At 47.0% G+C, this 12,952-nt stretch overlaps 1 protein-coding gene across 10 annotated transcripts in view; it reads right to left on the bottom strand.

Annotated features, from left to right (window-relative positions):
* TNRC6A (trinucleotide repeat containing adaptor 6A) overlaps window positions 1-12,952 on the bottom strand; it is a 103,736-nt gene that overhangs the window by 9,742 nt on the left and 81,042 nt on the right. For all 10 annotated transcript variants that reach the window (XR_014785625.1, XM_084819088.1, XM_084819089.1 and 7 more), the window contains 8 exons: window positions 12,551-12,732; window positions 11,108-11,188; window positions 10,827-10,878; window positions 5,153-5,295; window positions 2,960-3,091; window positions 2,140-2,259; window positions 1,959-2,033; window positions 757-970 (listed from right to left, as the gene is read on the bottom strand). Coding sequence is in view for 9 of the 10 variants with exons in the window: in XM_084819088.1 (XP_084675214.1) it covers window positions 757-970; window positions 1,959-2,033; window positions 2,140-2,259; window positions 2,960-3,091; window positions 5,153-5,295; window positions 10,827-10,878; window positions 11,108-11,188; window positions 12,551-12,732 (999 nt within the window). In the remaining variant the exon portion in view is untranslated. The remainder of the gene's footprint in view (window positions 1-756; window positions 971-1,958; window positions 2,034-2,139; window positions 2,260-2,959; window positions 3,092-5,152; window positions 5,296-10,826; window positions 10,879-11,107; window positions 11,189-12,550; window positions 12,733-12,952) is intronic.

The following is a 12,952-nucleotide window of genomic DNA, read 5'->3' as shown; positions in this document are numbered from 1 at the left end:
ATTAATTAATTTCTAGCCCAGCACAAAGGGCAGGGCTGAGAACAAGCAGGGAGACTCCAGTGTCTTGAGGAGGCTGTGCCATCCAACACAGGTAGGCAGTCAAACACCCTCCTTCCTATTCCAGACTGGATGGGAAAGAAAGCTTTTTTCCTCCTCCCAGTATGTGCCCACAACTAGCAGGCAGATAGTTTGCTTTCAAGCTGCAGCTACTCCAGGTCTTTTTCAACAGGAAGTCACAAGCAACTGAAGCTGACTGGGCCCAGTTGAAATCTGCGTCAATACAAACTGAAAACCCAGGTCTTCTGCAGTACTGACACACGTCAAACTTGTTAGGCCTTGCACATTTTGACTCTGGTGTATTACTATAATACTACGTTATGACTTGGATTAAAACAAAAATATTAAAGACAACTGAATGGAAGTCAGAGTGTAAATTCTTACAACTGAGAAAGACATCCTGCTTCCTTTGAGGACCCTAAAGAAGATCCTCCATTGGGTTTTCCCAATCTGTCAATGTACGTTAATTATTTAGTCAATGAATGTGGTAAAATCAGGGAACAAGAGAAATAAGCCATCTTGACTAGCAGGATCTTCATGGCCACAGTGTACGGCAAGAGGCTTAGCCAGGCAACCAATGGTTGCTGTAGCCCTTGAGAGACTAAGACCAACTGCTGCTCCCAGAGAGCAGAGTCCCCAGCAGAGCAACTTTGGACACCTGCTGCAGATCAGCAGAGCGAGGATACCAAGGATACCCACCTATGGGGAAGTTGCTGAATGCATTGATTTGTGATGGCCCTTTCTGCAGCTCTGGGTTGGCATGGGGCACAACACTCTCCAGGAAAGACTTCATGGTGTTCTGATGGAGCTGCTGCTGGGATGGGGGCAGTTGCTGCTGCTGCTTCATGAGCAGATTTGGATCAAGCTGACAAGATTGTTGCATCATTTGTTGCTGCATACTGAGGGAGCGACTCTTCAAACACAGAGAGAGAACAGGGAGTAAGACAGATGTCTTAAGGGAGACCTGCAGAACTGAGACCACCAAATTCAGCACAGCCAACCAGCCGCTCAAGACACTTCTTACTTGGGACTGTGAGAAGTGGAGTGCAGCATATATGGCAGGGTGACATATATGGTAGATGGGCTGAACCCAGCGTGGTGGATCATGAGCTCTACAGGCCTCCTGCCCCAACAACTCTGAGTAAAATGTGAATTTGATTCATTGTTCAGCCAGAAGGCCATAACTATCATTTTCACAAGACAGACAGAAACTGCAGTCAAGACAATCCAGAAAAAAACCCCATGATCAACATGACCTAAATCTGTACATGATCACCATTAACATACAACAATTGATTTAACAAAATCAGCTCTTGATTTGGGCTGCAAACTGAATAGGTGGTGAATTTGCTTTTGTCATTTAAAAGAAATTCCATTTTCTGATTAACATGAACTTTAAAAACCTTATCCAGCAAAGGAGCAAGGAGATGTTCCCATGGACTTGCACGAAGAGGGCAGAAAAATAAATATGGACATCCTTCCACAACAGATAATCCACAAATTCAGACGTCTGGTTTCAGATTTCATTTTGAGATGCAGCTGCCCATGGAGGCCAGTGGAAAGGATCACACAGGAGAGAGAGAAAAACAACAACAACCACAGCAGCAGACAACATCCGAATGGTTCTCTCCAGAGCAGCCTCTGTGCACTGTATTAAGTGCAGCATTAAAGCATTTGCTAATACTTGTACACAGGGCTGCCTATTCTTCTTACGAGGATTTCCATTCTAAGGCAAGCTGAACCTCAGCCTTGGGGCGGCTACGACAGATTCGTGAGGAGGGGGTTAAGGGTGGGTTTGTCTGTCTGGTGTGCAAAGACAGACATAATTCAGAACTATCTCCCGAGGGATAAGGCAAGGTATATCTCTCATTAAAAAGGAAAAAATGAAACTTAAGCCATACCTGCTGCTCCTGCTGACGGCCACCAGCAGACACGTTTCTCTGGCTCTGCACCTTCCTCTGCTGGGCCAGCAATCGCTGTGACAGGGCAGGCAAGGATTCAGAGAGAGATCAGGGTGGGGAGGAGCTCTCTTTAGTTGAGAAAAAAGCTGGGGGGACGACGAAATGAGGCTGCGGCACTTACTTGTAACTGGGAGATTTGAGAAAGCTGGGAGAGTTGGCTCAACATGGCCACCTGCTGTGGGCCAAAGAGCGGATTCAGCCCCCCAGTGTTTGGTGCACACTTCAGCAATGACACTGGAACCTACAGGGCAGAAACAGCATGACACGAAGGACGCAAGCTGGCATTGAGACAGCTGCCAAGGAAGCTCCCCCAAGAGGGAAGAGCAGCCCGGGCAGATCCTGGCAGCCTAGCCGGGCTTTGAAGGTCTTTCAGTAGCTTTGGAACAGAGCTCTTTAAAACTCTGCAGTGGAATGGGGAAGGGAGAACTGAGGCAGGACCTCGAGGATTTCATTCTGGCTTGCTCAAAACAGGGCAGCTGCTACTGGCACCAAGCCAGCCTGCACTGTGCACTGTCTTCATCTGCACAGCGCATTTCAGTTGTGAGAACAGCGCGACTTCAGACTATAATTTATATTTATCTGAGTAACCCAGCTGATGTGTGTACATGCATGCGTGTGTGCGTAAGAACAGATTGCCCTGCTGGGCAAATGTTCTGGCCTTGGGGGAGATGAACCAGATGGAACTTTGGCACCTTCCAACTTATTTCCAAGAGAAGGAACTGCACGGGGGGTGGGGTGGGGGGGGAATGCTCTGAAAGATCGCCCAAAGGCCACTCCTTAAGTGTAGGTTCTGCATACATTGTTCATTAAAAAAGAAGTAACCATTCACACTACCCAATCATTCTCCAAACAGGAATGCTTTGACAAAACAAGCACAAACGCACAAAAATCACCCTCAGGAAAGAGGCCTCTCACAAGCAAGCCAGCCTCTGTAGCCTCACCTGAGGGGAGAGTAATGGAGGAGGCACTTGAGCACGTGGGTTAGGCTGAGATGAGTTAAGAGGCTGTGCTGGAGACTGCTGCATACTCCGGGGCTGTGCTGTTAGATTTCCAAACATACTGGGGTTGCCATTCTGCAGAGAGAAAATAAGACGACTGAGAAGGTGCTACTCCCTCCAGCACCTCCCCCGCCCCCAAGACAGGCACAAGCAGCAGCATACAGCATCAGTAGCAACTTAAATCAGGACTGTCCAAAATCATTGCTTGCTTGCACTGCCTTTAAGTGTTGTATTCAGCACACACAGTCCTTTTAAATGGGACTTCTGAATAAGGTGTAGACTCCTGCAGGGAAGTGGGATTCCCCTCCCAAAAACCACTGTTCATTTTCATGGAGGCCTTAGCCTACTACCATGACTTGCAGATGAAAAGGCAATTATTCAGCCTAGTAGTGTTTTGTCTTGCAGTAGGAAGGACATATTTCTAAAAATGCACGTTGAAGTGTACGTTCAGTGAACTAATATCACCCCTCCACCTACACCAGATAACAGGAAAGCTTTGAGTTTTTATCCCTCTCAACCTTCTAGAGAGACAGCTACGAAAAAGGGCACACGCAACATGACAACCAAGCTTGGAGCACCCTGTCAGAGACCTTCTGATCATTTCACATAGGGTCGTATCATGCTCTCCCCGCAGCCCGACCCCGGTCATTCCTTCTAGACTAAAGGGAAAACTCAAAACCTTCCCTGAATTTTTCAAAAGAGCTGCCAACCCGGCCAGAATATACAGTATGACTTTTTCCTACAGAGTCAGACATAGAACAGAGGCAAAATGTAAATGGGGCCCTTGGATGGTGGTGTCAATTGTGGTAGTATTTCAGTGGCTGGAGAAGTTAAAGAAGGTGGGAACAAGAGGCAAAGGAAAACAGCAGCAGCAGCAACACACACACTCAGATGAAGAGGTGAAATAAGACAAGCCAAAGAGGGTAGCTGTCTCTGAGTAGTACAGAGATCAATACAGCACAGTGAACAGAGTACTCTCCTGGGGAATGAGGCCATGGAGCACAATGGCACCTTGTTTGGCCCCAAGGACCAATTGGGAAATGTGAAGATTTGCCTATTTCAGAAAGTAGCCTACTTGAAAGACCTGCATCTGGAGAGCCCTACAAGAAGTGTGCATGTGGTGGAGCTTCTTCCTCTGTGCCCATTTTCTGGAAGAGGGCTAAAAGGTTTAAGCGGTCACTCATGATTTTTAAATGCCTGTAACTCAAGGGGTCTCAGATAGCATATTAAAAAATAATACAGAAGTACCCAGTGGCTTCATGGAAATACATCTGAAGAGGATGCTCATGGCCTTACCTGTCTAACAGAATTCAAGTTTTGCATGCCCAGCCCTGTTAGAGAGCCAAGGGGGTGGTTAGGTAGTACACTGTTGGAAGGGGGAAACTTCGCATTCTGACTGGACATAAACTGCATGCTTTGGGAATCATCTGCTACAACAAGGCCATCCTGGTTGGACAGACAAGTTGGAGAAGCAATAATCGGACAGCAAGCCAAGCAGTAGGACGGCAGAAGGGAAGAGGCAGACAAAGTCCAGCATCAACAGGAAAAGAGGCAGAAAACAGGAGAGAGGTTAGTGTCATTGCAGTCCAAAGTCAGACAGTTCTCTAAACAGATAGCTCACAACAACTGCTCGACAACACTAGTTAAACTGCTTTCCCACTATGCCCATCTTTACTAAAAAGGGAGGGACACTGACTCCTGTCTGAAAGGGCGAAAGCTGAAAGAGACAGCATCAGATACTCCTGGTGGAGGACTTCGCCTTACTGTACACTGTTCCTGCACAGGAACATGTTCTTTCCCCCACCCGGAGAACTACATTAAGTGAAAACACATCAGGATCTCTCAGAATTTTCCTTGCTTTGAGTTCTAGAGGCAAAGGTGTCAGACTCACTCACTTGGAGGGAGGCAACCTGGGAACAGGAGGAACAAGCTCCACAAAACATTTAGAAGGGTATATACGGAGAAGCCTGTACTAACTACTCTTTTCGCAAGAATAAAGTAATTAAATTAAGCGTTAAAATACACTAAACTTTATTGTTACTTTCATAAACAGTAAAGTGTCCAAATGGACCACAGCCAGATGTGCAGGGCTCTGAGTAAGCCAGCGATAATTTCTGGAAGGCAATAGACTCTCACCTTATCAAAATAAGGACTTCGATCCACGGAAGACTCTTTGGAAATCTGAGGACGGGCGCTTAGGCCTTTCCCTATCACCCTGCTGTATTCACCAACGTTCAGACTGTGCTTCTCCATCTCCATCCGCTTCTCAGGCAAGATCCCTAGGGAAGGCAGGAAAATGTTCTCACAGCTGCACCAAACACATGTTCTCATGCATCCAATGCCCCAACCCCGATTGCAGCCTCTTACATCATCTCTTGCTTAAATTCTGTGTATGACACGAGACACACAACCTTCTCCTAAAAGCAACTTCCCCAACCACAACTGCCCCACAAGGCTGCTGTGGTCCAAATGTATCAGATACTATGGCTTATAGTGCAAGTTCTGATGCTCATTAGCATGCCTAAAAGGAGAGCAACAGAACAAGGCATCTGCAAGACTGTGGTCTCCTCAGGGAATGGGAGACAAGGGAGAAGAAAACACAAATGACAACTATAACCTATTTTGGTTCAGTTTTATTTGTTTCAACCATAAGCTATACAAACAGGATGCTTACCTGTAACTGTAGTTCTTTGAGCAGTCATCTGTGCATTCACACATATGGACTCTGTGCCTGTGCAGAGCCTCGATCACAAATCCTCAATAGCTGAGGATCTTTGGTGGGAACCTGCCTCCATAGTCCACCCCTCCATCCATAGTGGGTTCCTGCCTATTCCCTCTGTTCCTTGAGCAGCCTCAGAATTGAGAGAAACCTTGGTATCACTATCGATACCGAAGTGGAGACGGTAGGTCGGTTGTGTGAATGCACAGATGACCAACTACAATTGCAGGTAAGCAATCTGTCTTTCTTCTTCGTGGCCTCTGTGCATCACACATATGGGCGAGTAGCAAGCTGACTTACCAGGGGTGGGGTCGGTATCCAACTGCAAAGCAGCTGATAGAACAGCACACCCAAATGAGCCATCAGCTCTAGACAGAATGCCCAGTCTGTAGTAGCCCATGGAAGTGGGCGGTTTTGACCAAGTAACTGCCTGACACAGTTCTGGCAGAGGATCACCCCTACCAAATGCCACTGACATAGCCATCGCTCAGCTGGAATGAGCTCAGATCGGGTCCGAGAGTGTAAGACCTGCCAGCTCATAAGCCAATTTTGATGGTATGTACTACCCAGAAAGAGAATCTCTGCAACGAGATGGGCAATCCCCTTCGCTCACTTCCATAGCAGAGGAACAGGCAATGTGACCTATGGATAGACTTAGTCCAAGATTTGTAAATCGCCAGCGCAAGCCAAACATCCAGAATATGTCAGGTGGATTGAAGAGGAGTTGAAGGCGACTGAAAGAAAGCTGGCAACATTATGTCCTGATTCAGATAGAGACAATCTTCGGTAGGAAAGCAACATTGGGATGGAGTACCACCTTGTCATGATGAAAGGTCACGTAGGATGGATCAACACATAAAGCATAAAGTTCACTAGACCTTCATGCTGAAGTAAACACCACTAGGAATGCAGTCTTCCAAGAAAGTAAGTGAAAGTCCACAGTAGCAAGTCGTTTGAATGGCTTGACAGATAAGGCCCGTAAGACCACGGACAGATTCCATGCTAATACCAGGGGCTGAACTGGTGGAGCTAGATTATGTATACCCTGGTGGAACTGTCTGGCCTTCCGATGTGAGAAAACCAATATGCCATCTACCGAAGCAGTGAGAAGCAGAAACAGCTGCCAGATAAACTCGTAAGGATCATTAAATGCAAACTTCTTTTATCAAGGCATAGAAGAAACTGTAAAACCTGGTGCAACGGGCACTGATCTGGACTGAACCAATGAGGGTCGCAAATCTACAGAAAGAGGCCTACTTATTGGCGTAGGAGCTCCTTGTGGCCAGCTTGCATGCCGCATCAAGTATGCACTGCACAGGCTCTGGGATAGGAGCATGCTCTGGCACAGAAAAAGCTGGGACAGTCACCAGATCCTCTGTGCCATTATGTGGAGTGTGTTGAGATCTGGGTGATGGAACATGCCTCAATCCTGTGTCAGGAGGTTTGGGATCAACAGGAGATGAAGTTATTCCCCAAAAGACAGCTGAAGTTGGGAAGAGAATCACGACTGCTTCGGCTATGAGGGAGATGTGTGTGCGGTCTGTCCCATCTGCTCTGATCTTCGTGAGCACTCTGGTGAACAGAGGAAAGCAGGGAGGGTAGAACAGTGGACCCATCCAGTGGTGGAGGAAGGCATCCCCTAATCATCCCAGTCCACTCTTGCTCTGTTGCAGAAGTGCTGGCATTTACTGTTCTCTGTCTGAGCAAATAGCTCTACGTCCAGAGTCCCCCAAGGATGGAAAAGATCGGACACCACCAATCATGTCAACACCCACTCATTGATGCTGAGTAAGTCTGGATGAGGCCATCAATGATACAATTGTCCACTCTGGCAATATGCACTGCTATCAATCCAGTCCAACGAGGAACGCACCAACAGAAAATGCTGAGTTTGAGTCTGATGGGAGGCAGAGTCTTCGTTCCACCTTGCTTGTTCAGATAGTAGATGTTAGTGCTGTTGTTGAATACCTGAACCAAGCGTCCTCTTAGTTCCATCTCAAAGGCCTCAATGCCTTTTTGACAGTGAGAAGCTCCTGGAAGTTGATACGAAAGGCCACTTCTGCCTCTGTCTACTTCCAGGATCCACAACGTGCAGCCCATTCCAGCAGGGACAAGTGTCTGTTGTTAACATCAGAGACAGGGAAGGTAGGGGGAAAGAAATGCCCTCCTGAAGATTGTTGGCATTTGTCCAGTAGGTTAGTGTAGCGCTACAGTTTTGGGAATGCAGAGATGTGTTTGACGGGCGTCCCAAGCTGGGTTGAATGCCCGGATGAACCAATTCTGAAGGGTCCACATCTGTCGCCACACTAATGTCAGCTACTATCATGGTGGTGGCATCAAACCCAGCAGTCATTTGTATGAGTATGGCACTGACAATTGACTGAATGGTTAACTCTTCTGGATGGTGTATCAGTGCTGATGCTTGTTCTGGGGGTAGAAATGCCCATCCCAGAGTGATCAGTATTGTTCCAATGAAGTGGATGCACCGTATTGGCGTCAAGTGGGATTTCTCCCCGCTGATGTAGAGACCGAAGTTCTGCAGGAGAATGAAAATCAGGGACACAGCCCTGAGGATCCCCTCTCTCGTAGATGCCACCAGCAGCCAGTCGTCTATCTAATGGTATGCCAATGCCCCCTGGACACAAAGATAAGCTGCGACCATAGCCATGCATTTGGCTCAGTGCTGTAGCAAGACCCAAGGGAAACACCTGGAAATGGTAGGCATTGATGCCAATTGTGAACCAAAGGAAGCGTTGGTAACTCCCGTTGATGGCAATCTGTGAGTACACATCCTTTAGATCTACCAACATAAACCACTCCCCTTCTCGAAGTAGGAGAGTATAGATGTGGGCTTGAAGAGCCTCAGAGTGATGTATGAGTTCATCTCTTTGAGGTTCAGAATCAGTCAAAGGCCTGCATCCTGCTTTGGTATGGTGAAATAATGGGAGTAGAACCCAGTGTGACGTAGATGTTTTGGGACCTATTCTATTGCTCCCTTCCCAGAAGGGTATCTATTTCTGATAGTAATATCTCCAAAGGGGTAGTGTACCTGATGGTATTTTTTGGATGGAGGGTGTCGAACTCAATACTGTATCCCTTCTGCACAATCAAGAGGACCCAGGAATCCGATTTATTTGCTTCGATGCTGGGAAATAAGACAAGTGCTGAAGATGGGGTGTCAGGCAGAAGGATGAAAATGGAGATACGGGGGTGGGCAGTCACTGATGTAGAAGCCTCTGATTGCACCACATCAAAGACCGGGACTTTTATTTTAACCACTGGTTGCTGTGTCTCAAGATTGAGACACTACACTATACGGAGTATGTGCTCTGAGAATGGCCCTGTGAACTCAGACGGAGATGGGAGATCCGCATTTCCCACCACGGCATCAAGTGATGAAATGAGGGAGCCACCAAAGAATAGGACGTGATCTGGTTATCCTCCGAAGCAGACTGAGATACACCCTCTTCCCATTGAGCAGGATGTTACCCACCGAGCCCTGGGGAATTACTGGCTTTGGGTCAGGCGGATGTGATGAGGTGGTACAAGTGGGGTAGCGTGGTGAGTGGTCCTCCCAAAGGAGGCTGTACTCCCACTGGTGGTACCATGGGAGCTACTGCCAGTACTAAACTCAAAAGTTGCATTAGTGGTACTGGGTACATCAGCATCGGTGGAAGAGGCACTGCTGGAGGGACCTAGAATGTATCCTGGACTGGAGGAGGTCTCGATACCATAGCCAATGGAGAGCATCAGTACTGACCAGGTGAGCCTGCATCCAGATAATGGCTGATAAGAGCCTCACTGATATCCATGTCATACCCCTATTGAGGTTCATCAGTGCTGTACCTGTGTCAGGCCAGGGGTCCCAAGTGGCTGGAGATTGCCTATCCCAGTTTGAGAATGGTGAGCACCACTCCGATCCCCAACTTCACCATTCCATGAAGTAGCAGCCAAACACAGCAAAATCAGGGGATCCCCTCTGAGATGGAGGATGGCACAAATAGCGTGAGGGTGATCTACTCTTCGTGTCAGTTCTCCAGCAAGGTGTAGGCACAGGAGATACCTCCAATTTCACCTTCTGATGCAGATGTGATAATGAGGGGGTCCTCTGGCAGCTCAGCTCTCAGTGGCAGATGCACTACTATCTGTGAATTAAGTAATGGCCAAGTGGCTGGTACTGTCGGCGGCAGCTTCGGTTCCAACACCATTGGGGCAGAAGCTGGAACTGAGGGTGACTTTCCTGAAGACTATTTATTTTCCTTCGGTTCCAACTGTGACTTACATACTCTCGCTTTGTTGGACAGCTTTTTAGCCACAGTGAATTTCAGTGACACAGAAACTTTGATCTCGGAGTCTCCAATGAGTCTCCTGGCAAGTGGGACAGGGTCTTTGACACTTCAGTGTTGGTGGTGGGGGTCCTCTGAGGTACTTGCTGATGTCCTGCACCCTGCAGGCTCCACTGCCTTCAAGGCTTGTTCTCAGAGCACAGCTCGAAGTCTGGCATATTGATTGCACCTTGTCCATTTCATAAAGGCTTGACAGAACAAACAGGTATCTATCCACCTTGTGTCCTTCTCCCAGACACAAAAGACAAAACGAATACCTGTCAGTTAGAGGGAGTCTACTGCCACAATGGAAGCATTGCAAAAAGGGGCCTGAATGGCCATTGTGGAGATCGCAAAGCAAAACTGAAATAAATGAGATAGCCAGAAATAAAAAGGAGATGATACACAAAGGAAGGAAGGGCAAAGGTTTTGACGTCAGCAAGTTCTAACTTCCCTCAGGAATAGCGAAGTAACTGAGAGGATTTCCTATGAGGCTGCCACAATGGTGGTTGAAAGAGAACTTAGGGAATAAGCAGGAACCCGCTGATGGGGTTCCCACCCCCAAATCCTCAGTTATAGAAGGTTCCTGATCAAGCACACAGCCCGTATGCATGATGCACAGAGCCCAGGAAGAATAACGATAGCTGCTTTTTTAACGTATTTCCACCTGAACCACTTGGATTAGAAACATAAATACATTTTTAAACTTACATAATAAACTCATAGCTAACCTTCCATTCTGCCACAAACCTATGCCTGCACTTACCTCCAGATATGTCCATCTTATTGCTCTGCATCATTTCTTCTGGCGATTCTCTCTGAAGTAATAAATGAGACTTAGCTTCATAAGGAGTTTTACAGACAGTGTTTGAATAACGCCCCCACCCTCCTTCTGCCTTTCACAAAGTGGGTGGAGACTGCTTTAAAAAAAAAAAAAGATCACGGAGTGCATTTTAACTAAGCATGTGAAAATAAGACAGTGTGAAGTGCTGGAGAAGTCAGAAAGTGAATGAATGTATGTATAGTGGGGCCCATTACAATACTTACAGGGAAGCCAATATTTGCAAACTGCTTCACAAATGGATTTATCCACATTTCATCTTGCTTATTTCCATTTTTCATTGTTCCCTTAAAAAACCCAACAGAATAGGAAAACGTCAATATTAGAAATATAGTTGCTGGTAAACACCTATATAGAAAATGTAATGTAGCTCAGGCTGCATTGGGTAACTGTTTATCCCAAAGATGCCTCCTATACAGTAGGTAGGAGTGCAGCCCAAAAAGATAGGGTTAAGTCATAGAATCACAGAATAGTAGGGTTGGAAGGGGCCTACAAGAACATCAAGTCCAACCCCCTGCTCAAGTCCTGCTCTGACACAGAAGAAAGGGCCAACCAAGCGTAACTTCTCTCTTTGTTGTTGTTGTTGTTTAGTCGTGTCAGACTCTTCGTGACCCCACGGACCATAGCATGCCAGGCCTTCCTGTCCTGCACTCTCTCCCGGAGCATGCTCAAGTCCATATTCATTGCATCAGTGATGCTATCTAGCCATCTCATCCAACTTCTCTCTTAAGGGGATGTTAATCTCCAAAGGTGGGAGGGAGGGAGCAAGCTTCAGCTACATAGCACTACTATAATAAGCAGAGTTTAAAAACTCAAAGAGAAGTAGAACAGTTCTCTGGGCTGGAGGAAGGGGGCCAGTGGGGGTTCTTCCTATTTCTGCCTGATCTTTGAGAGCAGAGGGAGAGTTTGTGGATAAGAATCCTCGTCTCAATGCCTTTGTAAGCTCACCTCCTCCATATTGTACTAAGCTGAGTGCTGCATTACATGGATTATCCAGTAGAAAAACTTGGACGGGCTGGGGGGGGAAGAGATTCCTCATCAAACACAGGAGGTCACAGGCAAAATAATACTAGCTCCCTGATAGGTTTCCCACTGATTCTCCAAAGTTTGGCTCAGATAATACTGGGTCAGGTGCTGCAAGCATTTTGGTGGGAAAAGATGAACCCACCCAGAGAAAGGCCACTGGATCTAATTTGGCAACCACGCCTGAGTCCCTGATGCCATCAGCACCAAGGAATTTACTTCCCCATTCACCACCCTGACCTACAAGGGCAACTTTATGGTGATAAGGTGGCATTAGCCAACTTGGCTGCCAACCTTGGGTTTAGGTTTGAAGCTAAAGCATATCACTTAAGGACAGAGTTGGATGCAACAGGTCAAAAGATATAACACTCAAGCAAATTGTGCACAAATAGCCTCAAAGCTTCAATATTCTCCCTGACTAGTAGATGCAAAACGTTGGAAGGAGACTCTTCTCCAGGTAGACATGTTGAAGGAGGCTGCCTCTGCCTTCTGTCAGAGGAGAAGATAATCCTATCCTATCTTGCCTGCTTTCTTGTTCAAGAACAGCCAATTCTACAGGGATGTGGGAAGCTGCTTCTAAAGAAGGTAGCCCAGCTACACTCCACCCTTCAACCAAAGTTGATTACCTTGGAATGCAGCTTTTTTGAGCAAGGGGGCCAGTGTAAAGAGGCACTCGCATCTTGCACGGAGTTGCTGTTCCACATTCCAATCTCAACATCATCCTCTTCCTCCCAGCTGGCCTGATGACTTCCAGTCAAAGGCATATCACCTCCACACCAGCCATCTGGAACTTGCATAGACTTGGGTCCTGATAAAATAAATCCATTCTTTATCAATCAATACAGCCCAACACTACAGTAATTATGCAGCACTGTCACATGGGCCACTATTTTTCCCATTTTACAGAAGGGAAAATGAAGCTAGTGGCTGCTTGCCCAGGCCACTGACAGAGGAAGGACATGAATCCAGATCTCACAGACCCAAGGCACACCCGGGGGGATGAGCAGGGAGGCTCATATTAAAACAAA

The sequence above is a fragment of the Heloderma suspectum genome, chromosome 12, assembly GCF_057233095.1.
Source record: "Heloderma suspectum isolate Gila_16-S chromosome 12, 16-S_ref, whole genome shotgun sequence".
In the NCBI taxonomy this organism is placed as follows: Eukaryota; Metazoa; Chordata; class Lepidosauria; order Squamata; family Helodermatidae; genus Heloderma; species Heloderma suspectum.
The sequence above is the reverse complement of the archived record's forward strand: the minus strand, read 5'-3'. Positions and strand labels throughout refer to the sequence as shown.